General features: G+C 32.6%; 1 protein-coding gene across 2 annotated transcripts in view; it reads left to right on the forward strand.

Moving 5' to 3' along the window:
• The window catches only part of CDK17 (cyclin dependent kinase 17), a 104,393-nt gene extending 80,078 nt beyond the window's left edge, over positions 1-24,315 (forward strand). For both annotated transcript variants that reach the window (XM_063074595.1, XM_063074594.1), the window contains exons 6-17: positions 4,935-4,991; positions 5,783-5,897; positions 6,605-6,699; positions 6,950-7,012; positions 8,992-9,115; positions 13,693-13,813; positions 16,686-16,783; positions 17,337-17,442; positions 19,358-19,400; positions 20,395-20,485; positions 21,793-21,870; positions 22,399-24,315. In XM_063074595.1, coding sequence (XP_062930665.1) covers positions 4,935-4,991; positions 5,783-5,897; positions 6,605-6,699; positions 6,950-7,012; positions 8,992-9,115; positions 13,693-13,813; positions 16,686-16,783; positions 17,337-17,442; positions 19,358-19,400; positions 20,395-20,485; positions 21,793-21,870; positions 22,399-22,436 — 1,029 coding nt within the window. In that variant the 3' untranslated portion in view covers positions 22,437-24,315. The remainder of the gene's footprint in view (positions 1-4,934; positions 4,992-5,782; positions 5,898-6,604; positions 6,700-6,949; positions 7,013-8,991; positions 9,116-13,692; positions 13,814-16,685; positions 16,784-17,336; positions 17,443-19,357; positions 19,401-20,394; positions 20,486-21,792; positions 21,871-22,398) is intronic.
• Positions 24,316-25,201: the final 886 nt, after the last annotated feature.

Raw genomic sequence — 25,201 nt, forward strand, 5'->3', positions numbered from 1 at the left:
ACAGTGCCCTCTAATGAATGTTAAGTATCAGTTTTTATTATGGTTGAGTGTTCCTACCCACCTCTCTTGTTTTTTACTTCTGAAATAGCTTATAGATTTCAGATTAATCATGCCAGTTGTGTTTTGATTTCTATTGATGCATTCCTTTCTTTTTTTAATCTGCTTTACTAAAACACATTTTCTTTTGAAATATATTAGAAAATTATTCTTCAAAATGAAATTCTGTACCCTAGGTTTATATTTGAAGGAAAGGAGTGCACAGCATGTGAAGGCTGGGGATAAATGGAAAGGGGGTGGGAAAAAGAAAATAATTTACCACATGTATCAGAATTCATGTTTCCATAGATGATGTATTCTTTATATAACTAAAAAGTAAAATGTTTTTCAAGGGGGTTCAATATAGAAATCTGAACCCTAAGTTTATGTATGAAGGAGAAGGATGAAGGTTAAGAATGGTTAGAAAGAGGTAGAAAAGAAAAATATTCTTCACGTCTATTAGGGTTCATATTTTCATGGGTAATATACTCTTTTTCTAAAAAACAAAATGTTTTTTCAAAGTAAAATGAAAAATATTAGCCTTTTCTTTCTAAAAGTATAAAAATTTCAGTATGTTGTTTCCATATTTTCTAATAGCAGTATAATAGGTAGAGTAGTAAAAATAGCATAAAATCTTTGGTTGGGTAGGAATTAAGAAACAAGTCGCAGAATTCGTATTTGAATTCTGGAGAAGGTCATACAGTAGGGCCGATTGGCTTTACTAAAAATTTATGATCGTCAATCTGAATGGACCCTCAGTATTGCCTGGCTGTATCGCACTATCATTCTCTGATTAACTGTTCCTCTCTCACTCTAAGGACATGATCTCTCCTTCTACATGATAAAGAAGAGAGAAGCCATTAACCAGAAACTCCCTGATTTTCTGAATAACAAGCATGCAAATCTACCTACACCTGTACTCATTTTATACTTTACTTCTTTTAGTATTGTGGAGTTGGACAACTCTCTTCCTATCCCATCTTTTTAGGATGCTTAGAATATCTGTTATCTCTGTACACTCATGTATATTTAATCTCCTTTTCTTAACTTAATCCTTCCCATTGACTTTTTATTTAAATAAACTTTAACTTTAGTTTTAGATTTATAGAAAAATTACAAAGATGATATATAGAGAGTTCTCAAATACCACATACCCAGTTACCCCTATTATTAACATTTTATATTACTTTAATACATTTGTCACAACTAAGGAACCAACATTGGTATAATATTATTAACTGAACTCCACACTATTCATATTTCACTAGTTTTTCACTATTGTCTTTTTTCTGTCCAAGGAGCCCATCCAGGACACCACATTACATTTAGTCATCAAATCTCATGTTAAAGATATTGGTGAAGTACCCTTTAATATTCACTTATGGTTGATAAGAAATGAAATATTCTGACTCTTAACATATTTAGTTAAATATTAGACTAGTGGGAGAGCCTATATGCAGATGGTCTGGATTCATCAGAACTTTGTTGAACTTACAGTGATGTCATACTCAGGAGAAGTTTTGTGAGACTATTAAATGCAACTTCAGTAGCAAAAAAGTCTATACATGCAAATTTGTCTCAATTTATTAAATTATAGGCTATCTACATTTTAAAAGCATACTCCTTCCTAATCAATAAGTGTTTAGATTCCTCATTACTGTCTTTACCAATAAAGATCATATGTAGTTCTTTTCTTATTTTTGAGAGTAGATGAAAAAATAGGGTATCAAGTCCTGATGTCTCTCAAAAATAATAAATATATTATGGGGTATGGAAATGAGGTTCAGAGTCCACACACAATTTACCTTTGGTATATTATGTACAGGATTTAGGTAGTATCATAATAGTGTCTTATTATAAGTTAGAATTTATTCTATATATATATATTTTAAATTTTTACGTGCTTATGCTGTAATATCCATCTGAACAGGAATTTGCTTGAGGCTGCCAAAAAGTAAGGTATTTTCTTGGAACAATGAAATATCAGAAAAAATCATCTTCATTTGTATGGAAAGCAGAATTAAGGGGGTTTTTATATTAAAATATAAATCTTTATTATTTCATTTCTTTCACTATTATTTCTGTTTTTATGAAACTTTTAAATATTCTAAAATAACCTTAGGTAGAACTCAGTCTAGATTGTGAGCTCTTGCAAGCAAGAATTATATCTGTCTTCTTCACTGTATCACCAGCACCTAGCATTGTGCTTGGTAAATGTTGAATAAATGAGCTTTGTCCTCTGTCCTCTGAATAATTTCTGTAGGAGAGCGTGTCAACAAGCTAGTCATTATATCTATTGTTAATCTTGTCATGTTCAGCAGATAAAAATGCAAGCAAAATTTTCTGAAAATTCCATTTCAAGATTCAGTTAAGTACCATTTGGATGTAATCATTAAGTTCTTAAAGTTGGAAGTTATTAAAATAGGGGGTGGGGTGGGTATGCTTTAACTCTCTGAATTAGGATCTGACAGACACTTCATTAGTATAACTGTGCCTTTTATCTGAATTTCTGCATGCCTGCAAGGTTGTAATATAGTAGTACTTTTTGTTTTATAGACCGATTATTCAAATATAAATTTATCTTAATAATTATAGTACAATATTTACTTTCTCTTTTAAAAAATAGCCTTTAGCATATTCTAATGATGTCACTAAATTTCATCCTCTAAAGTGTGACTCTTTGTAATGTTACGCCTTGGATGCATCCTTTATAGTTTTATTCCTTATATGCTCTGTATGATATAGTAATCTCTACAACATTTTTGTCTTTACAGTCTTTGATTTGTAGTCCACGTACATAATCTTTAAAGCCGACCTCAACATTTCTGTCATATCACTATTGGACCAAAGTGTATTTTCTGTTTTAAGGGCATACTAGTATTCATTCATTTCAGATAAAAGGATGAATAAGAAAATTTTCCTTCTTCTGAGAAGAAAAAATTCCTATCTTACAGTCATATTTTCTCATGTGTGTCTGTCTCATTGTTACAGATGATGACATTTTTTACAGTGATGATCATTGTTCATACTGGTTTTCATTTATTCTCAATGTAGTGTTTTTTCCTTCCTAAACGATGACATAAGACTTAAAATTCATGGCAAAAGTGTAATAGTTCCATATTTGTGAATTTAAGCACCTGAATTCTAGAAATAGATATAATACTTTCTATCATACTTTATTATATCTAGATATAATACATTCTGTCGTACTTTCTGTGACCTAGGCAATGAGCCTCTTTTTGAAGTAAGTTACTTAAGATCATATATGTAAATGGTCAGTACAAAACATATAAACCAAAAGAACATTCAGAATCGGGGTGTCTTGTGGCTGTATGCCACATTTTCCATACTGAAATTTTAAACTTTGCTTGTATTTGGAAAAGTGTTGTCTGTTATGGTTTTACTTCATTGTTCTGCATAGTTATTGATTGTAGAAAGCAAGGGCTAAATACTAAGTCATATATAAAATGATACATGGGTGGATGGTATGTGATGGTTCTAAAACTTCATTTTTTCAATTTAATATTATAAAAAGCATCATGTATAGAAAAAAGTTACAAAGAGTACAAAAAGAAGCAATTTTTCAGTCGTTCAATAATACCACCTTTGACAAAAGTTTTAATTAGTTACCAAAATTTAATTAAATGCTATTGGACATGCGGTTTTTCACATGGCCTTTTACATGATATATATCATTGTAACAAAAGGAAAACAGTTCCTCTGAGGGGCCTCTGCTACTTTTGGCCATTTAACTTTTGACAGTTTAGCCTGTCGTTCAAAGTGGTGAGTGATACCAAGTCTAATTGTCAAGGATCATTTTTATTTTATTCGATAGCTTCTGAAAATTGCATATTGGGACCTCTAGAGTTTGACTAAAACACAGTATTTCATGATCCAGCCTAATTTATACACCTTTGAGAACTAAGGTTATATATAAAAGAATATTATTCCCTTTTGCTGGCTTTTTATTTAAAGGCATTAGAACCATTCTAGGCAAGAAGCAAATCTTTCTTTAGATTATTATTGCCTTTTTCACTATCTACAAAGGTGTACTAAAAAGCAATTTCAAGAAAATTCTTATTCTCCTCTTCTGTTTTTTTAGCTTTTTTTTTCTATTTCTGCTCTCTGTTCCTAACTTTCCATCTCTCTAAATTTATTTCTCTTTTTTCCTAAATCTCTTGTGTTGAGGTTTTTAGTTTTGTTTCTTTTTCATTTTTAAATAGTGTGTTGGTTTTCCATTACATATTTGGGTGCATTCTATCTATGCTATTTATTGACTCCTTCAAATAGGCAAGCAAGTTCAAGGTTTAAAAGCAAGGGTTTTGAGAATTCACTTTTAAAGCATTTTTTTGTGGCCAGAATAGACTTAATATTGCTGCTTCTGTGTTTGCCATTTCTCATTCATAGTAGAGTGTGATTTTCAGTTGTCTTTTTAATTATATTTTGATAGGAAAACTTGAAACAAATAGTATTTTGTTGTTTACAGGTCTTCCTATGGAATTCAAATATTGGTGAAGGAAAAAATATAGGAAAATTATTTATTTTAGTTTTGTTAAAAAGAAAACCAAGTAGTTATCCTTTATAAGATTCTTTAGTATCGTAAAATGCCTGTGCATCTTAAAATTTCAGGGTCTTCAAATAAAATGTTTTTATAGCAGAATGTTAACCAATTTATATAAAAGATGGGCTGCAATTTTAATTGTGAACTTTGATGTTTTTGAATCTTTGAATGTTCCAACTTCAGGTATATTTTAAAGTGTGACAGATGTTCAACAATTTGATTTTAATCACATTTTTCAATTCTTAGACACTCTTGAGGGTGGGAGAGTTTCAGAAGTTGAGAAGAGATGGATTGAAATTTTAAAAATAAATACTAAATTTATAATTTTTACTTTCAGTCAGAAATTGGGTTTGGGAAAATGGAAACCTACATCAAATTGGAAAAACTTGGAGAGGTAAGAAACAAAATAGGCATTTGTTCATTAGTTAGCCTCCTGGCAGTCTACTGTCTGTGCTGTCAGGTTTGTGAGTTCAAATCTGTGAAAAAAAAAATATTGCCTTTAAAGATAAAAAACACATTTCATCGAAGGTCAAGGAAATTCTTAAGACCTTGGTTTTTCTGAACTTGCTACTAGTGCTACTAATTTAGAAAGGGCTTACCCCGCAGAGTAACAAAGGGCAAGCAAAGAAAATAATAGTTAATAGGGAAGCCTTAAGGGAGTTTGAGGGCTGTCCTGGCAATGATAGAAGAGATCTATAGAATATTTATGTGTTTTAAAGGAGAGTTTATATACAAAGATTTTGAAAAGTCTGGAGACATTGGCAAAATTTTTATAATTTAACAATGTGTTAATTATGTTTTCAGTTTTTAATTAATATGCTCAGTTAGTGTCCATCAGTTTCCACACATCACTGCAGGTAAAGCACCTTTAATTTTTAAAGCTATTGATCCAATTGTTAATCTGAAATAAAGTATGAAAGTAAATCAAATAGTCTCCCTATGCTTCTGTATTTTTGAGGTACTCTATAGAATTATAATAGTATGGAAGCTGTGCATATAGAACTGAAAGTCCTCTTTGCTGTAAGAAAAATCAAGACTGATTATTGTGGAGTTTTCTTTGCAAAATGGAATTTAACATATGCTTAGAAATTAGAAGTTAGAAATTGAGTTAGGGCCATTTATTGTATAGATGGTATTAGACTCTCATGATATTTTGATATATCCTTCAAAAAATGTATTTTATAGGGTACGTATGCAACAGTATATAAAGGAAGAAGTAAATTGACAGAAAATTTGGTGGCATTAAAAGAGATCCGATTGGAACATGAAGAAGGTGCACCCTGCACAGCTATAAGAGAAGGTATAATATTTACAACTGAACATTTTAAAAACAAACCTGCATAATAATAGTTTATGTTTTTATAAGTAAAAAGAGCTCCAATATAGAAATAATTGGTGACTGGAAGATACAATTAGACCTTAAAAAAGTTAGTTTCTAAAACCAAAATATTCAACAGAAAGGAATTAATTATATTATTGCATACTATGAAGTCATTAAAAATCACTGTCATGGACAAATATTTGACAGAGGGAAATGTTACATATTGTACATGGGGAACATGGTAACTGTTAGCTGCATAAGTTACATAAACATAAGAAATAAGCATGAAAATAAATTAAACAGCATGTAAAATATTTATATCATGATACCATTTAATAAAGATGGATTATTTAGAAAATGATTTAAAGCAACTGATTAGCAATGTGGAGGAAAAAAAGGTACTTTGCACTTTACATTTAAATTAATCTCTAAAGTCTTGAAAAGTTAACTTTAAGAAAAAAAACAGAAGATGATATGGAGAGTATTGTTATTGGGGACAATTATAAATAGTATAATATCAAACCCAGAACCATAAAAGAAAAAGTTGAATTAAAATTTCTGCTGCCTCTGGTGAATTATTTTAAACTTAAGAAAATCCTAAATTCAGTCAGTTCATATGTTAAACTTCTGGTTTTTATAAAGACAGCTACCACAAACTAAATAATTGATTTTCTTTTCTTTTGCAGTTTCACTGTTGAAGGATCTAAAACATGCAAATATAGTAACCTTACATGACATCGTTCATACAGATAAATCTTTGACTCTGGTCTTTGAGTATTTGGTAAGCATTTCATAAAAATTCAGTATTTATTTTTGCTTTAATGATAAAACATGGCAAATTGGACTTTTTAACAGCCCCAGGAACATTACTGTTTAATTATTGGTATTCAATTAAATTATTTGTGTAATACATCCACTATCTTTCCTTGAAAAATAACTTATTTTTAAAAATTAAAAACTGTTAAGTGAAACAGCCACGCATTCTGAAAACTATGTATTGCATAGTAAAGTGCTATGTTTTTTTTTTTCAGGATAAAGATCTAAAACAGTACATGGATGACTGTGGAAACATCATGAGTATGCACAATGTAAAGGTATGTTTTAGTGTATAATCTTAAATTTTGTTTAAAGCATTGATGAGCTACATTACAGAATGAAATATACCAGCCTTATAACTATTCCTCAGAATTTTCTATTTGCCATTTAAATAGGTTATTGTCCTCTGAAGATATTTATTCAGAACTTCTGTTTACTACACTACAGCTTTCTTAGGATCAGACCTTTTTGTAGATATGCATCATTTTAAAACTCTTTTAAAAATTACTTTTGACATTTCATTCCACATTACAACTGATTCTCCTAGATATAGAATACGTTTGCAAATATATTCTCCTTTAAAAAAAAAAAAACATGTTTAAAATAAATACAAATGATGGATGTGTTCTGCGAAAGGCCTCCTTTAAATGGCTTATAACAACAACGTTTCAGGGTACTAATCTAATGAATAAGGCTAGGAACATGAAGGTATTGTGAACATTGTACTGGAAATACCAATTTACACTGTCAGAAGCAAGAGTAAGGTAATTGTTGTGTTTTCTTAGTATATCTAAAGATTCAAGTAGTGCTAGAAAAGTTTGCTATAATTAATAATCAATACCAGATGAAACTCAAAACTTATCAATTGAGGGAAAGCATTTGACATAGTGGTGAACTTACAGTAGATTTCTTTGAGTAGTATATTCTAAATTTAGCAAAGATTTATTTGTCCAAACTTAGTCAACAATTTATGACAGTCTTTTCTGGAAATAGGATGTTCCTGCTGTGTTTGAGACATATCTAATTCTGTAGATAGTAACTTGAAGCTTACTTTTTTTTTTAAGAAAAAAATAGTAAGTTTGGTGGATATGAAGGAGAGCCAGTTTCTGTTACTAAAAGACAGCTCAGAACATATGGATAACACATTGCTAAGAATTTTAGAATAGGGCCTTAAATGTATTTCCATGTACATTCTATGAGGATTGTTTTTGTCATATTTTACATTTTATTTTGCAAAGTGTTATGAATGTCATTTGTATATCTTTCTGTTTGTAGCTTTTATTTTGTTCTTCCTGCTGTTATATTAGCAATAATTTGGAAAGAAAGTAAGGTCCTTTATTATCACAATTTGACAAAGCTTTGAAAAGTTTATCTTTTAAGCCAGGTTTATATTGCTAGCTTAAATTGGACAACATTTTACTATTTATTTATTTAAGTTGCCTTTATATTTTTCAAACATAAAATGTAATAGGAATATATTGAAATAATAATTTTAGAGTTTTAAAAATACATAATTATGTAGAATCTGGAGACTGCTACTTAGAATTCATTCAGGCCTATCTGTCACCTGCTGTTTGGGCTTGTTCTCAATGTTCTGATGCTGTTTTTCACCTACAAATGAACTGAGGGTAAACTCTTGAATCCTCTGTTATATGAGGTTCTTTTTTATTAAAGCCAAAGAATCAAAAACCTTCTGTGTTCCACATCCCTCTTTCTACCAAAATTCACGACAAGAATTCTACCATTAGCCTTATAGGAATTGCTTTTTTCAAAGACTCACCGAGATCACTGTGAATCACAGCAGATTTTGAAGTCCGAGTAGGTGCTGCTGAAAGTAAAGTACCCAGGAGGTGGGTGATAGAAGCTGGTTTAGGTTATTTTTATAGCAAATAATTTGCCAGAGCTATGTAGCACTATTCTCTTTGATAACTCAGACTTTTTATGAAACCAACAATTCCAATGCCTTAAAGACACTGCCCAAGATGAACTATTACTGCTAAGATGAGGTTTCGTTTTATTTACAATATTTATTTTCATAGATACTGTCAAACTAAAAAGATAGGTAGATGCTTCAAACAGAATAAGTTGTAAGATTCAGAAAACAACTGTATAAAGAAAAGGCATTGTACTTAAGGATGTGATTGATTACTTTTTTTTTCTTTTACTATTCTAGGCCATTTGCTTTTATGCTTGCCATATTTATGCTGTAACAAATTCACTATCTGTAAGATTAATTTTTATTTATTTGTTTTTGTAGCTGTTTCTATACCAAATTCTACGTGGTTTGGCGTATTGCCACAGAAGAAAGGTGTTGCATCGAGACTTGAAACCACAGAACCTGCTCATTAATGAAAAAGGAGAATTAAAGCTAGCAGATTTTGGTATGGAATGTATGAGATATTTATGAATACGTCCAGGTGGTTAAATTTAAAAGAACAACCATTGTCCTAATGTGTCATTGCTTTCACATGGGTTCGGAAATTTTCTCTGTAGCCCACAGAATAAGATATTTGACAGAACTTTGGTGGATGATTTATGTAGGTTATTATATTAGCAGCCAATACTAAAAGACATAGATTCTCAGGTATGGTCTATAGACCCCCAAGGGCTCCTGAGACCTCTTTAGGGGGTCCCAAAGTTAAAATATATTATCAAAATTATATTAAATGTTACTTGCCCTTTTCACTGTGTTAATATTCGCACTGATAATTCAAAAGCAATAAGAGGTAAACCTGCTGGTTCCTTAGTATAAATCAGGGCATTGGCACCAAAGTATATCATTATATTCTTTGCCATTACACACTTATAGGGAAAAAAGTGTCAGTTACACTTAAAGTGTTTGATTAAGCAGTGAATTTTATTTTATTAAATGTCCATCCTTGAGTACATGTCTTTTTAGGATTTTGTATGACAAAATGGGAAGTATAGATAAAACATATTTGCTGTATAAAGAAATACTACAGTTATCTCAAGGAAAAGTGCTCATGTGATAATTTGAGTGCAAGCTGAACTAGACCTTTTTTTGAAGCAATACCATTTTTACTTGAAAAAAATGATCTGACAAACTGTGGTTATTCAGATTTAGATATTTGTGAGAAGTTTGTTGTCTTAAAAATGAATGAAGTAAGCCTAACATTTTAAGGAAAACAACTGAATATATTTCTTACCAATAGTAAAATTCAAGTTTTTGGGCAAAAATTAGATTTTGTAAATTTGGATCTGCTACTTTGAGCTTGATAGCTTACCAATAGTTAGAAACTACTGATGAGATTGGTAGTGATATTAACAAATAGGATTTTTTGATATACTGGAGAAATGTGTAAACATTTGGAATGTATAACTCAGGGAGCCAATATTTTCCAGGTGACCAATGCATGGTATTACATTATCATGCAGGGTAAAAGATCCATTTAAAGTGCAAGACAGGCCAGTGAATTTTAATGTAACGAAAGTATGAGAAGTTCATTGATATAATTTTAGTTACCAACCAACCTTTAAGAAACAGCTTACTTTCTGATGTAGCAAAGGAGGAGACTATCCACAATTATCAAAAAGGCTATTAAAGTGCTCCTCCTCTTTCCAACTTCATACCTGTCTGGGATCTGATTCTCTTCATATATGTATATATCTTGTGATATGTATTTTTGATATGTTGTGTTATATATAGTGTGATATGTATCAAAGCAACATATCACAGCCGACTGAATGCAAAAGCAGATGCGGAATCCTTATCTGCTATTAAAACAGATAGTCTTCTCTTAAAATAGACTTTAAAGAGATTTAGAAAAACGTAAAACAAGGCCATTCTTACTAATTTTTGTTTTGTTTTGGAAAGAATATTTCTCATAAAAATGTTATTTATGCCCACATGAGTGGTGTTTTTAATAAGTAAATACTTTACATTTTTACATTTGAATTTCTACTATAGAAATATTAATGAATAAAATCTAATTAAAATAAAAGCTCTGTGAGTGCTCAGTAATTTTTAAGAGTATCAAATAGGTCCCGAGATCAAAGAGTTTAGAAGCCACCAGAGAAAGGGGTTCCCTTAATATGCCTACCATCATGACTCTGTATTTATTATATGCTTAATAATTTAATTGGTAGGTAGCTATCTGTATCTCTTTAGGTAATCTGATTTTAAGGGACTTGAAAGTAAAATAAAATTATATGCTCTTTTTACTTCTAAGAAGTAAACTGTTTTGTATATCGAAGGGACTTGTAGAGTAGCTTTCGATTTTTGTGTTCCATATTCTGAGCGTTTGAATACTCCAATAAAACTTAGTTTTAAAAATACTATACACGGCTGGCCAGTTACCTCACTTGGACAAGTGTGGTGCTGATAACACCAAAGTCACAGGTTCAGAGCTCCATACTGGTCAACACCGCAGTCCCTACCCCACCCCCACCCCCAGTGTCCACACAGTTTACTATAATTAGCTTTTATAATTTTTCACAAATGATTATGGTAGTTTTGCTTTTGGAATATTTTATTAAATTTGATAAATATGAGTGTTTCAAGTAATACTGTGTTAGTAACAGATTAAAAATTCACTGATATTAAATGGTGAATTTCTTCTGGCTATTCCTGTACTTTTGCTCATTTAATGCTTTGCCATTTGTTTGAAAGGTAAGTTACTATTTGTATTTCCTTCCTTAAAAAGGAAATCGGTGGGCTCCATGTGTTTGAGTAAGAAATTACAAGTTATTTGCATATACTTATATAGATTCTATAGTCTCTTCTTGGGCATAGTTTATATTATTTTCCTTACAGTTGTTATTTTCTCTGTTCATTTCTATTTTTCTCTCTCTCCTTCCCCCATCCCTCTCCTTCTTGCTCTCTTCCCCTACCTCCCCCCGCCCTCACCAAGCCACATATTCTGCTCTTTAGTCCTTAATCCCAAATGAATGGCAGTGACAGAGAAACCCTACTTGGATATTAGAAATGTGAAAGGAATGTCAAGGGCCATCAAAAATCTATATTAGGGCCGGCCCGTGGTGCACTCGGGTGAGTGCGGTGCCTGGGAGCACAGCGGCGCTCCCGCTGCGGGTTCGGATCTTATATAAGGAATGGTCGGTACGCTCACTGGCTGAGCGCGGTGCGGGCGACACCTAGCCAAGGGTTGCGATCCCCTTACCGGTCACAAAAAGCCAAAAAAAAAAAAAAATCTACATTAATCAGGGAATACTCCAAGTGCTTTAAATTTTGCTTCTCACCTCTACAAAACAAGCCAAGCAAATTTTATCATCCCACAGGCCAACAAGAAATTCTGATTACTCCATGAAATAGTACAATCAACTAATCAACTTTATCTCTATTGCTTAAGTTATTTATTTTATTGGTTGTGTAGTAAATATACTTGTAGCTTCAAGTAAGGGAGGGTCGTGTAACTTTGTGTATGTATACTGTGAATTATTCTTGATTCCTTTGAAAATTCTACCCTTTTTTTGTGATCAGTGAAATTCAGAGGTCTAGGAACTATGAATATAGACATTTTTATGAATGATAGAAAATGGTTTGTATAATAATGCCATATCACATTTAATTAATTTGGTTAGGGAGAGATTATTTTTTATTTTATTTCATGCCAACTAGAATTCTAATTGTGAACCAGGAGTCTGTTTGGACAAGCACCCTAGTTCAAAATCCTCAGGAGCAGGAGAGTAAGGTACTGAAGAAACTATAATTGGGAATTTGCCTCAATATGATATGTTATAGGATAAGCACATATGCAGCCCTTTCCTTTCCCTTCATATATCCCATTCTTCTGAAGAGAGATCAGAAAGCTGCCCCCATCTTGCTAATTACCAAAATTGGTAGGAAAATAATTTGTTAAGACTTATTTCACCAAGTTGAGATGCTAGAGTAAAACTTGTAATTAAGTAAAATAATGTCAACATTGTTCCAATTGCACCCTATAACCATTATACTAAATTAAAATAGTGTGAGTGCTGCCTAATTATTTAATTTTCTGGTATCATTAATGTGACTTTAATTCAATTTAATAAAGTATTGAATTATCCTGTTATGGCATTTTTTTGTTAAGTATATTAATCAGTTATACATTAACAATTTCATCCTAAAAATTCTTCCTTATTACTTGAAATAAAATGTATGGTAAAATAAATTAATATTTACTCAGATGTATTTTTAAAGTTGCTTCTTCAGGTGATCAGAATTTAGAGGCTTAAAGGTAATAATAGCAACTCTCTCATGCTAGTGACTCAAGAGATAAAGTTGTGAACTCTCTAGCCTTTATTTCTGGATAATCAGAGGAGTCCATATTGAATTGACACAGTGATGGCAAATGTTTTACATTATTTGCAGCAATTAATAATATCCAAAGGCAATGAGGTTAAAATTATCCATGTAACCTGAAACCTAAGAAGAGAGTGCAGAACAGCATTGTAATTTATTCCTAGGAAAGTTTCACCAAATAGATTTCTGCAAGGAAATTGTCAGTAAAACTCAACAGGACCAATAATTTCAGGGTTTTTGATTTTAAAAATGGTATAGCAAATGAAAGTTAGAATCAGGTTAAAGGGGAGCAAAAGCTTATAGCTGTAAATAGTAAAACTGTGTATCTCGGTGTCATTGGCCTATTCCGGATTAATTTAGTTTGAGCTAGGGAATAGTTTTGGCATCATGATTCATGGATAGAAGGAAAATTTCTTAAGTTTTGATGAATCCAGACACTGTACCAGGTACATTCACATGCATAAAAGTAAGCATAGTCTCCGATTGTGGATTTCTTATTATTTAGTTTAATTACATAAGAATTTGCTGACCCAAGACCACATACACTCAACAAAATTCATAAAACTAATTTTGTTGAAGCATCAAGAAACTACAAGTAGCCATCTCAGGCATCTCTTTGAATGGGGTCATGGTGAGGACAGGGGCTGAGAAATCCATTGTAGCTATTTTCTGATTCTTTGTTTTCTTTTCCCTATGAAGGACTAGCCAGAGCCAAGTCAGTTCCCACAAAGACCTACTCAAATGAAGTTGTCACACTGTGGTACCGGCCACCTGATGTGCTTCTTGGTTCTTCAGAGTACTCAACACAGATTGACATGTGGTAAATATATAGAGATGTTATTGACATTAATAATTTTGAAAGAATGTAGCTGTTAACAGAGGACATAGGTATTTGACTTTTAAGGGGGTATTATTTTAAAGAGCCACAATATAAGCAGTGATTAAGAAAGAGTTTTGGCATGGAAATAAGATTACCTAGGTTTAAATACCAATTCTACCATTTATAACTTTTTAATAACCTTATTCACATTATTGGCCTGTGCCTCAGTTTCCTCATTTTAGGAAATGGGAATAGTGACAAGAACTACTTTAAAGTTCTGTAGATAATGTTCAGACTAAATGAACTAATACGTATAAAGCACTCAGAAGAGTATCCAATATATAGTAATTTAAAACAAAATTATTTTATCATCATTTAATATTCACCAAAATCTACCCACTTTAAGTTGGTATAAAAATAATATGGTAGCCATCTTTCTTACATACCACTTCAATCATGGCATTCCTCTACTCAAACACCTTTGTGGCCACCTCATTCTTCCTCTATAGAATAAGATACAATTCCTCAATCTGACACTTAAACATTTCCATAAGATGTCTCTAAACTGCCTTTTCCATCTTATTTCAGACTATTTCTCAACATGGATGTTCCCTTTTAGCCAAATGGCCTACTCACTACAACTCAAAAGTTACTTGGGTTTTCCTACCTTTGCTCTTGGTGTTCACAGCAGTCCATGCATCTGGAATGCCCACTCTTCTCCTCTAACCAGGGCCTGTGCCTAGTAACCTTCGAAACACAGCTTTTTATCAATCCTTTCCTGCATACACTCTATCCTCTGGTAGTAGTTTCTTCCTCTGAACTGTGGTTTTATTGTTGTCTTGAATAATTATGTAAAATCTTGTTTTGTACAACATTTTTTTAATTCATTTTTTAAATTGTGGTAAAATATACATAACATAAAATTTACCATTGTAACCAATTTTAAGTGTACATTTATTCATTTATGCACATTATTGTGCAGCCATCACCATCACCCATCTCCAGAACATTTTTCATCTTGCAAAACTGAAACTCTACCCATTAAACAACTCCCTATCCCCCTGCCATCCCCAGTCACTGGCAACCACTGTTCTACTTTCTGTCTCTATGAATTTGACTACTCTAACTCATTGGAGTGGATCATACAGTATTTGTCCTTTTGTCACTGGCTTATTTCACTTAGCATAATGTCTTCAAGGTTCAGCCATGTTGTAGTATGTGTCAGAATCTCCTTCCTTTTTAAGGCTGAATTAATACTTCATTTATACTTATGCTGTATTTTGCTTATCCATTCTTCCATCTTTTGGCTATTATAAATAATGCTCCTATGAACATGGGTGTGCAAATATCTCTTCAAGACCCTGCTTTCAGTTCTTTTGGGTATATACCTAGGAGTGGAATTGCCGGATCATATAGTAATTACATTTTTAATTTTTAAAAATTAATTAACTTAAATTGATACATAATAACTGTACATATTTATGAGGTACATGTGATATTTTAATACATGTATGCAATGTGTAATGATCAAATGAGGGTAATTGGGATATCCATCACCTCAATGATCATTTCTTTGTGTTGGGAACATTCCAAATCTTCTCTTCTAGGTATTTTGGAATATACAAGAAATTATTGTTAATTATAATCACCCAACTGTGCTATCGAATATTAGAACTTATTCCTCCTATCTAACTGTATTTTCGTACCCATTAACCAACCTCTCCCAATCCCCCCTGATACCCCACCCCACCCTTCCCAGCCTTTGGTAACCACTATTTTACTCTCTGCTTCTAAGAGATCAGTTTTTTTAATATGAGTCAGAATGTACAATATTTGTCTTTCTGTGCCTGGCTTATTTCACTTAACATAATGTCTTTTGAATTCATCCATGTTGCTGCAAATGACAGGATTTCATTGTTGGTTTTTTTTATTGGATGAATATTACTCCATTGTGTGTATATACCACATTTTCTTTACCCATTCATTATTGATGGATGCTCAGGTTGATACCATATCTTGGCTATTGTGAATAATGTTGCAATAAACATTGGAGTGTAGATATCTCTTTGACACACTGATTCCCTTTCTTCTGGGTATATAACCATTAAAGGGATTGCTGGATCATATAGTATTTCTATTTTTAGTTTTTTGAGGAACCTCCATACTGTTTTCCTTAGGAACTCTATCATTTTACTATGTAAATCTAAATTTTATGGACAGTTGCTAGATTGTGAGGCCCTTAGTGGAAGAAATGTCTTAAACTTAGGTGTATTCACACAGTTCCAAGATTACAGCATCTGTTCACTGAGCCTCCATCCGTTTCTCCTCCTTCTCGTATGTACACCACACCCTGCACCTACATTTTCCACCTCTGCTTCCTGCATCAAAATGTCTTGAATCATTTGCTTCTCTTTATCCTTGCTATCCACTACCTTACCTCAGGCCTCTGTCATCTCCTGTATTACCATTACAATCTCTTTAGTTGGCTTTCCTCCTTCCTGTCTTGCCCCTTTCAGTTCACGGTACACACTACGGCTGATGTAAGGATTCAGTGAGATAATTCATGTACTTGAAAAACAGTTTCTAACACATAGTAAGCATTCAACCACTATTAGTTATCATTAGTGTTATTCTTCAAGGATCATACGTAGGAGAGCTGGATGTTTTAAGTGGGAAAAATGAATATAGCAGTATGGAAGTTTAGACAAATTGGGTACATGTTAACAAATTAGTTGGATCTAAAAAAATCTCTGCAGGTTTTCTAGCAGGCTAATACAAAATTCTCCAGAGAAGCAATGTTAAGGAAAAGATTCTTGTGCTTCATAATACGTAAATGGATTGCTCTTTTTTTTTTTCATGGTATATTTTAAAGGGGTGTTGGTTGCATTTTCTTTGAAATGGCTTCTGGAAGACCTCTATTTCCAGGATCAACTGTGGAAGATGAACTGCACTTAATTTTCCGACTGCTAGGTAACAGAAGAAAGCTTTCCCAGTGATTTTGCAAATACATTTGACTAGCTAGATAAGACTGTATCTCTAAAAAATAAATTTAAAAATTTGATGCTGTGATACTAACATAAACAGCTGTTATTTACATGAATTATAGTTGACACAGTTATTATAAAAATAGATTTTTCTAGGTAACTTCATTTACTGAATTTTACCTTTGTAATAAAGATTTTATGGAAGAACAAAATTATTATTGAAAACTGTCTTTCAGCATATCATCAAGGAATATTTCTAGCTTAGGTAGTGTCAACTGGATAGAAAAGGGGCCAGGCATCATCATTTTTATGACATTATTGTTCAGTCCAATAAAAGGTCCATATATTTTAACTATTTCTATTATTTCTATTTCAGTTGAAATAGTTAAATCATCTAGTAAATATAAATTGTTCTCTAAGACAGTTTCTTAATTCTGCCTGTTCATATATATAATGCATATATACACATATATATATATAATTTATAAGTTGTCATATATGTTATAAATATATATATGAATTTATTTTTTTAAATTCAGGAACTCCATCTCAGGAAACTTGGCCAAGTGTTTCTTCAAATGATGAGTTCAAGAACTACAGCTTTCCAAAATATAAACCACAGCCTCTCATAAACCATGCACCAAGGTATTTTTTTTTTTTTTTTTTTCTTAAGCAAAAGTTGGGAAAACCTACATGATTCTTTGCAGTCTTTTGAAGCATTAGCCACAGTAAGGACTCAGGAAAAATATATAATACACACAATTTTTAAATATTTTAGGATCTAATTTAATTAAATTTCTTTCTTCCTGTGTCATACTATTGTATAATTCAGTGACCAAGAATCACCAAACCATGTAAATGAAATTGAGCTGAAGTAGAATATAGTCATATATGTATTAGAATTCTATAGTTTATGAAGGTAGTTTTTTTCCCCTATAATTGACTAATGCCTTTTTCAATACCATTAAGACCATGATGAAATTTCATTTTGCTTTCTACAGAATTGTTCTGTATTTATTTACAGAAACCTAAGAAAGTGTTGACTTTCTTATAAAATCTTGACTGTGACACAAGGTGACCCATCAGTATTTGGCTAATGTTAATGACATAATTTGTATTTGAAGAATATAAACTTTCTGACCCCTCAGCAAAATGTCATATGCTTTGTGTCCGCCATTCAGTTAAAGTTTCTTATGAGACCTACCCCCAGATCAGTTCAAGACTCCCATTAAAATTATAGTCGGAACATTTTTACTTGTGGAATGTATTATATTTTCAGTAAGTAACATGGAATAACTAACCCCTTTGACTACATTTTCCATCTTTCCTTTAAAAAAATTAAAAAGTCACCAACATACCAAATAAGGCCATCATCTGTTTTAATCAAAAGCCATTCACATTGCTCACAACATAGCACACTTGCTCTGTGTCCATTTATTCTCAAGCTAGAGAAGGAACAGCAAAATGGTCTGACACAAAAATATTTTTAAAGTATTTATGTGAATTGATGTTCTTATTGTTACTCTAGCAACTAATCATTCTAACTAGACTTTCTTAGGAAGAATAATATGTGCTGAGTATTTTTCTCCCCCAAGTAACATAAATCCTGTTTTTTCATTCATATGTTGCTTGCTGTTGGTAATGTCATTGTAGAGGGTTGAAGTTCTTCTTTGAAGCAGATTCTCCATGACCTTAGCACCTGGTTTGTTTGTGCCCAGGGAGATCTGGATATGGCCAGAGTGGCAAACTACAGAGGATTAGAAGAGTCTGGAGAATATCTAGGCGACAGCCTCCACAGGACCCACTGAGAGCACTTGGGGGGAAATATTTCTTTATTCATAATTGTACTTTTGCCTGTGAAAGGCAGTGCAGGATAGAACCTATGATTTCTAATCAAGAGATTATCCCATTAAAATAATCCCTACCCTCACTATTCTGGGTTATATTAATTTCATCAGTATAATTATCTTTATTTACCACATCATTGGTTTTGTAGCCCTTATTTATGAAGTTTAATGAAGTTATTGTGGCATATTTAACTTGAAGTTAATATCTTCTAGTACCCAATGCTGAGCAGACTAGACTGTAAAAATTTGTTGAATGTCTTGTCTCTGTGTTTATCTTGAACCCCAGTGATACATTTTGGGGTCACTTGTCTCTGTCTTTTCATCTACATAATAAGGAAATGATGCTCTTGTATGCTTGCCTTCACTGGAACACAATGAAAATTGATGCAGTACTTAAGCTTTCCTTATATTAGAGATTATTTTGTTTTGAGACAGAATGGTGATTTTTAAAAATTCTGTGGTAATATTAATGATTTGTTCTTCAATATTGAAAATTTGAATTGAAGTCTAGTTATTTATGGTTTGTTCGTAATCAAATGGCAAGATAAGTCTTTTAAGGATAAAGCAGATTTGAGTCTATATGAAAGCAACAAGAGTGGCTATTTTAGGGCAGTAAAATTTAGCATATTTAAACACTTAGAAAATAGTTTTATCTGAAAAGTTTCTGTCAGCTAAAAGAGGATAAATTACTACTTATTTTTTGTTGTTTCTAGGTTAGACTCTGAAGGAATTGAGTTGATAACAAAATTTCTTCAGGTAAGTCACGTCTTATTTTGTAATTGTTAAATGGATAGGTAAGCCTCAGTTTCCTCATCTATAAAATGGGGTCAATAATACCTCCCTCAAATATTGTTAATGACAAATAAGATTATTTATGGTAGTATCTAGCATGCTTAAGGCACATGCTTGAGTAAAAAAATACATATATATGGTTTCTGTTAATGTGTCTGAGCCTCTCCTGTGACCTGAAAGACAGTCATAGGTAATCACCTGCTGGCATTGATTAACTATGTAAAGGCCATGATTTCTGCAATTCATGTTCTCTTATGTTCTCTTTTCCTTATACCTACTGCCTTACAGGATGCTGCACCTCCAAATATCATTCATATTTTCCTCCAAAGCAGGATGAAGAGGGAGGATGAGAGTGGTACTAGCCACATTAGTCCTCTTATATCTTGAAAGCAAAGGCTTTTGCAAGGCTTCTTCCCCAGTCTCATTGGCTAGAACATTAATTGTAAGAGAGGCTGGGAATTGGGGAGCAGGATTTTTATTATAGCCTAAACTTAGAACAGTTATCTATTGGATCTGGAAGCATAGACCCCTTGAACAAATCTAGGTTGTATCATCAAGGAAAAAAGGCAAATGGATATTGAATAGGTAATTAAGAAGGTCTGCCATAAAGATATTGGGTATATTTCCAGCAATCCTTTGGTGTTCATGAAGAAAAATAACACCAAAGTTCACATATTTTAATTTTTCATTACTTAAGGAATTATAAGGAATCTAAATTTTTATTTAAGATCCAGGCTTATCTTGGAAATGTGGAAACTAAGATATAATTATTGCTACATAATTTCAACAGCAACTCAAGTTAGAGTGTATCTGGAGTACTCCAAATTGTTGCTTAAAAAGTAGTCATATTAAGTAATCAAGATTTTAAAAAGTAGCTCTAAATGCTAATTTGTCCTTCCCCCACTTTCTGCAGTAATTAGGGAGAAGGTTAATGAAGTAGTTCTTTGCTTTTTCACAGTATGAATCTAAGAAAAGGGTTTCAGCAGAAGAGGCCATGAAACATGTGTATTTTCGAAGTCTGGGACCAAGAATACACGCTTTGCCAGAAAGTAAGAGAAATCCTAGTGTTTTCCCCTTTATTTTCATTTGTCCAGGGTTGGGGTTTGGGGCGGATTATAGGTTTAGGAAGAGGTGGTTGTTGATTTTTAAGCCTTTTTTGTAATTTTCTATAATTAGATCAAAATTTTTGGAAGGAAAGTGCATGTCTTATTTTCCTATGTTTTAATTTATTTCTTATAACACTGAGCACATTGCCACTACTCTGTAGGAAATCAATAGTATTTAAGTATGAGTCATTAATCTTTTGGGACTTAAGTTTGGAATATGTCATCTAATGACAGACATTGTCCTTAGGCCAAAATCTACCCTTGATGCAGAGTTTTAAAAGTGGATTTCAAGCAAAGATTAATGAAGCACAACCAAAACATAAGATTTTTTTTTGTAAAAGTACATTTCCTTCTTAAGATATAAAGGTGATTTTTCTTTATTGTGGTAACTCTGACTTTACTATTCCCATGACATATTGTCAGAGTCACTAAAATAGCAGATTTCCTATTTCTGAGGTCTCTTAGATTTTACTCATGACATTCTTTTTTTAATTGCCCCAGTATTTTACTTTAAAAGGTGAGTGGGAAATTAGGAGAATATTAGGGAACTGAGCTGCCAGAAACTTTCATTAATTTCCCATTCTCATTTACTAGACGATATTGACTTATCCAGATTTATGTAGCAGTCAGTGACAAACCTAATAGGAATCAAAAATGCTTAAGACTTTTCACTTGGAAGTTACTGGATATTTTTTAATGAAAGACCACCTGTCTGACAGAGATTGGGAAAGAGAGAGATGAATTACAAGGTTTTTTTTAAAGGTGATATTTCATTATTAATATCAAGTTTCGGTTTGAGGTAGACAGTATTGTTATACAAACCTGTTTCTTTTTTTTTTCACTAAAACTCTGAAGACAGTTTGAGGGCCTGATACCTCCCTGCCATCCATAAGGAGACAGAGGTAAAGGACAGGGAGAATTAAGAACCTAGTAATACATTTTGATTAGGTCTCCCATCCCCAGTAAGTCCTGGAACATTGTATATTTTCCTCAGAGAAACATCTTCTCACAGCATGCTTTAAAGCATAGCTAGGGGGAAGAAAGATTCTAAGGAGGATTACTTTGTTTGGTTTTCTCCTCAAAACATTGGGACAAAAAGGAAAATGTTTCAGCAGGTCATATTTACCTTGTAAATATAGTATAAATGTTTCATGTTGAGTCAGTATATGCCTTTTAATGTTTATAGTTGGGTTGTATTTGTTTTAATAATATTAGACCTTCACCTGATAATTTTTGTCTATGCATTTTAGGCGTATCTATATTCAGTTTGAAAGAGATTCAGTTGCAAAAGGACCCGGGTTTTCGAAATTCTTCTTATCCAGAGACAGGTGTGTTTGTCATAAACCATTTCACATGTCGGTCATGAATTTTTACGTGGAACCAAGCTTTTTGGTTTATAAATTGATCAGTAAAATTATTGATGTAAAAACCAATGTACAGTGCATTCCACAACTGTGTATGTTTAGCATTGCACGTACTCACTTTTCTGTATGATGTGGGCAGCTCAGTAAATCTTCAGAGAGAAATCTGACTCAGTCAAGTCAGGGATCCTGAAAGCTGCAGATGGCACAAAGACCTTTTACAAGTGGCCTGGCTTGATCACTGCACACGCCATCCCTGGTACCTGAGGCAGAAGACACATCCTGTGCTTCCCTAGTCATCAGGTTCATCACTTCGAAGCATAGAAGCTGTAGACTGACCCCATCAACAAAAGGGTCGTTTAAGACAGTGCTGATCGCTCTTACCGTGGAATATTAGCTTTGCTGGTGGGAACATTAGCTTCCTATAGTCACCAAATTCTGTATGTGGGATAAACTGAACCTTGAACTGCCTCATAAAATGACTTTATATTTTAGGACATGGGAAGAACAGAAGACAGAGCATGCTCTTTTAAGTCTGATAACTTGGTTTCAAGCCCAGCCCCCAGCCTTTCTTATCAATCAAGGACTCAGATCTGAAGGCAATTATTTCTTTTGGTGGACTTGGAATCTCCGTTTGTCTGCACTGTCCTCTTCACAGTGGAGTCTTTTTATTTCAGACCTACAGATTGTTTTATATTTGTTGTCACAGTGTGACAATTTTTTTGTACAGTCGGTTTTAAAGTCTTCTCTGCCATTAGAGCCAGTAGGTTACAGCTATTGATGTAACTGTAGCTGCAATTTTTGTGCAGGACTGAGAAACACAGTGCATTATTTATTGCGGAATCATTGCTGCTAAATAACTACTGTCTGTTTATTTAACACAACAGTTGAATGCCTGAGGAAGTTGCAGTGGCTTTATTATGTGTGAACGCTTCTATTTCTCCTCACAAATTGTTTTACTGCTGCATTTTTTGTTTGTTTTTAAAATTAAACTGCAGTGTTTCCTGGAATGTAAATTTAGCTTTGCTTAATAGTAAAATAAGTGAGCCATCTTGAACACTCTTAAGTTCATTCTTTATAATTTCTTATTGAACATTGGCAAATAGAATAGCTAAAAGCACATTATGTTTAGGAAAGCATGTGATATAGAAATTGATTCAAGCAAGTGAATACCTGACATTTGGGGGAATCTCACATTAGACACAAATAAATTAAAGCACCAGAATTATTTATTTTTACCTATTCCTCATTTCAGAAATGCCTACTGCATATTACTGGATATTTGTATACTAATACTCTTACCTATTATACATTGTGCTTTAATTTAGTTAAAACTTAACCATGTAAGTCCATTCAAACATGAAAGGTCTTGGTTTTGTTGGTTGTTTTAAATACATTTCTTTTATTAGAAAGGATGATACCATTGGGGAACAGTTTATTTCATTTGGGGCCTGTGTGTGTTTCAATAGCATCCACTTAGAATCATGTGAAAGCTGTAATAATGTCTTTGAAATGAGCCATGATAAATTACAAAAGAGAGAAATGAGAACTTAGCTGATTGCTTTAAAGCACCATAGGTATTAACTGTTTACCAGAGATACTACATATTACAGTTTTAATTGTGCATCTCTTTGAACATCTTAAACACACTTTGGTGTTGGTAACAGTGTTTTAAACATTTGTGTTCACTTTTAAGGACTATTTGTTTAGTGCAACTTACAAACTATAATTCTTAATTGGTATATTTTGAAATGGTCATGTAAATTTTTGCCTTACATATGATGAAAATAGTCATAACTTAATTTTTTTTTCCTGACATTCACTGTAAAACATTCAGGGGTCCTACCATTTCTGTTCAGGAAATCTTGTAGTTTATTGTTGTTATTTAACAGTATTAAGTGAATTTTTGTATATTTCATTTTAACTTTATTTGTGAATAGTGATTGTGGCATGTTTAGGGGTGTTATTTTAATATTTCATGATACTGAGATTTTAATTTTTTAAGGAAAAATTTTCTGGAAGAAACAGATTCATGTGTAATGGTGAATATTGGACCACTACTGGTTTTCACATTTGTAAATTGGTTTTATGTTAAACCCCGTAGCCTAACAAACTGCTGTTATTTCTAACTGACAGACAAGTATTAATATTGTACTTTGAAGGTTATAAATATTATGTGGAAATGCCTCCGTTTTGTTTTGAAATTTCTAATAACAAAATCTCCATGTTGTTAAAGTGTGGTTTTGTTGAGTCACAGTTCTTTCTTGGGGAAGAAGTCTGTGCAGAGTGGAATCATTTTCTCTTCTGGGTCATTCTTAAGATAATGAACTCTCACTGTGCCAGAAAGGGTATCTGCTTTATATTTGTTCCAACCATTTGTTTAGTAATCTCTGCTGTAATTTTATAGAATAGCACTCTCAATATAAAGTATCAGATTTGTCATTTCACAGGATATATATTTGATTTGTTACAAAATTGACATATAGCTAGTTATCCATAAATTTTGTTCTTACATATAAAAGGTGAAGAAATCTATTTGTTACATAAAATTCCTCCTAGGAACTCGTAGGAGTGTTTCTTCATTTTATTAAGGAATTTGGCAAGCAAACGTGTGTGTGTGTGTGTGTGTGTGTGTGTGTGTGTGTGTGTGTGTGTGTGTGTGTGTGTGTGTGTGTGTGTGTTAAGGAATTTGGCAAGCAAACGTGTGTGTGTGTGTGTGTGTGTGTGTGTGTACTTGAGCACCATTCAGATCCTGAAAACTTTGCAGTGAATTGAAACTCAAATTTTGAGCATTGAACATTTATGATTCCTCTTCAACTGACAAGGTTCTTAAAGTTAAGAGAAGATATCTTTTTGTTTTCTTTCCAAGTGGTGGTGTTAACACACATTGGATGTATCATTCTAAGTGTATAGAGTGCCTGCATTCTGTTTGGTGCTTTACCAGCTTTGATTTGAAAGACTACTTGTTAACATGTTAGAATAATCTATCTTTTGGACTTATAGGCAATTCGTGGGGGGGGGGGTGTTTTGTTTTGTTATATTATGTTAATATATATGTAACACAAAATTTGCCATTTTAACTATTTATAAGTGTACAATTCAATGTCATTAGTTACTTTCACAAAGTTGTACAATAATTACCACTGTTTCCAAAATTTTTCATCATTCCAAACAGAAACTCTGAACCCATTAAGAAATAATTTCCCCTTTTTCCCCTCCCTCCAGCCCCTGATAACCTCTAATCTATTTTCTGTCTCTATGAATTTCCCTATTCTAGATATTTCATATAAATGGAATC

The sequence above is a fragment of the Cynocephalus volans genome, chromosome 12 (assembly GCF_027409185.1).
Source record: "Cynocephalus volans isolate mCynVol1 chromosome 12, mCynVol1.pri, whole genome shotgun sequence".
Taxonomy (NCBI): Eukaryota; Metazoa; Chordata; class Mammalia; order Dermoptera; family Cynocephalidae; genus Cynocephalus; species Cynocephalus volans.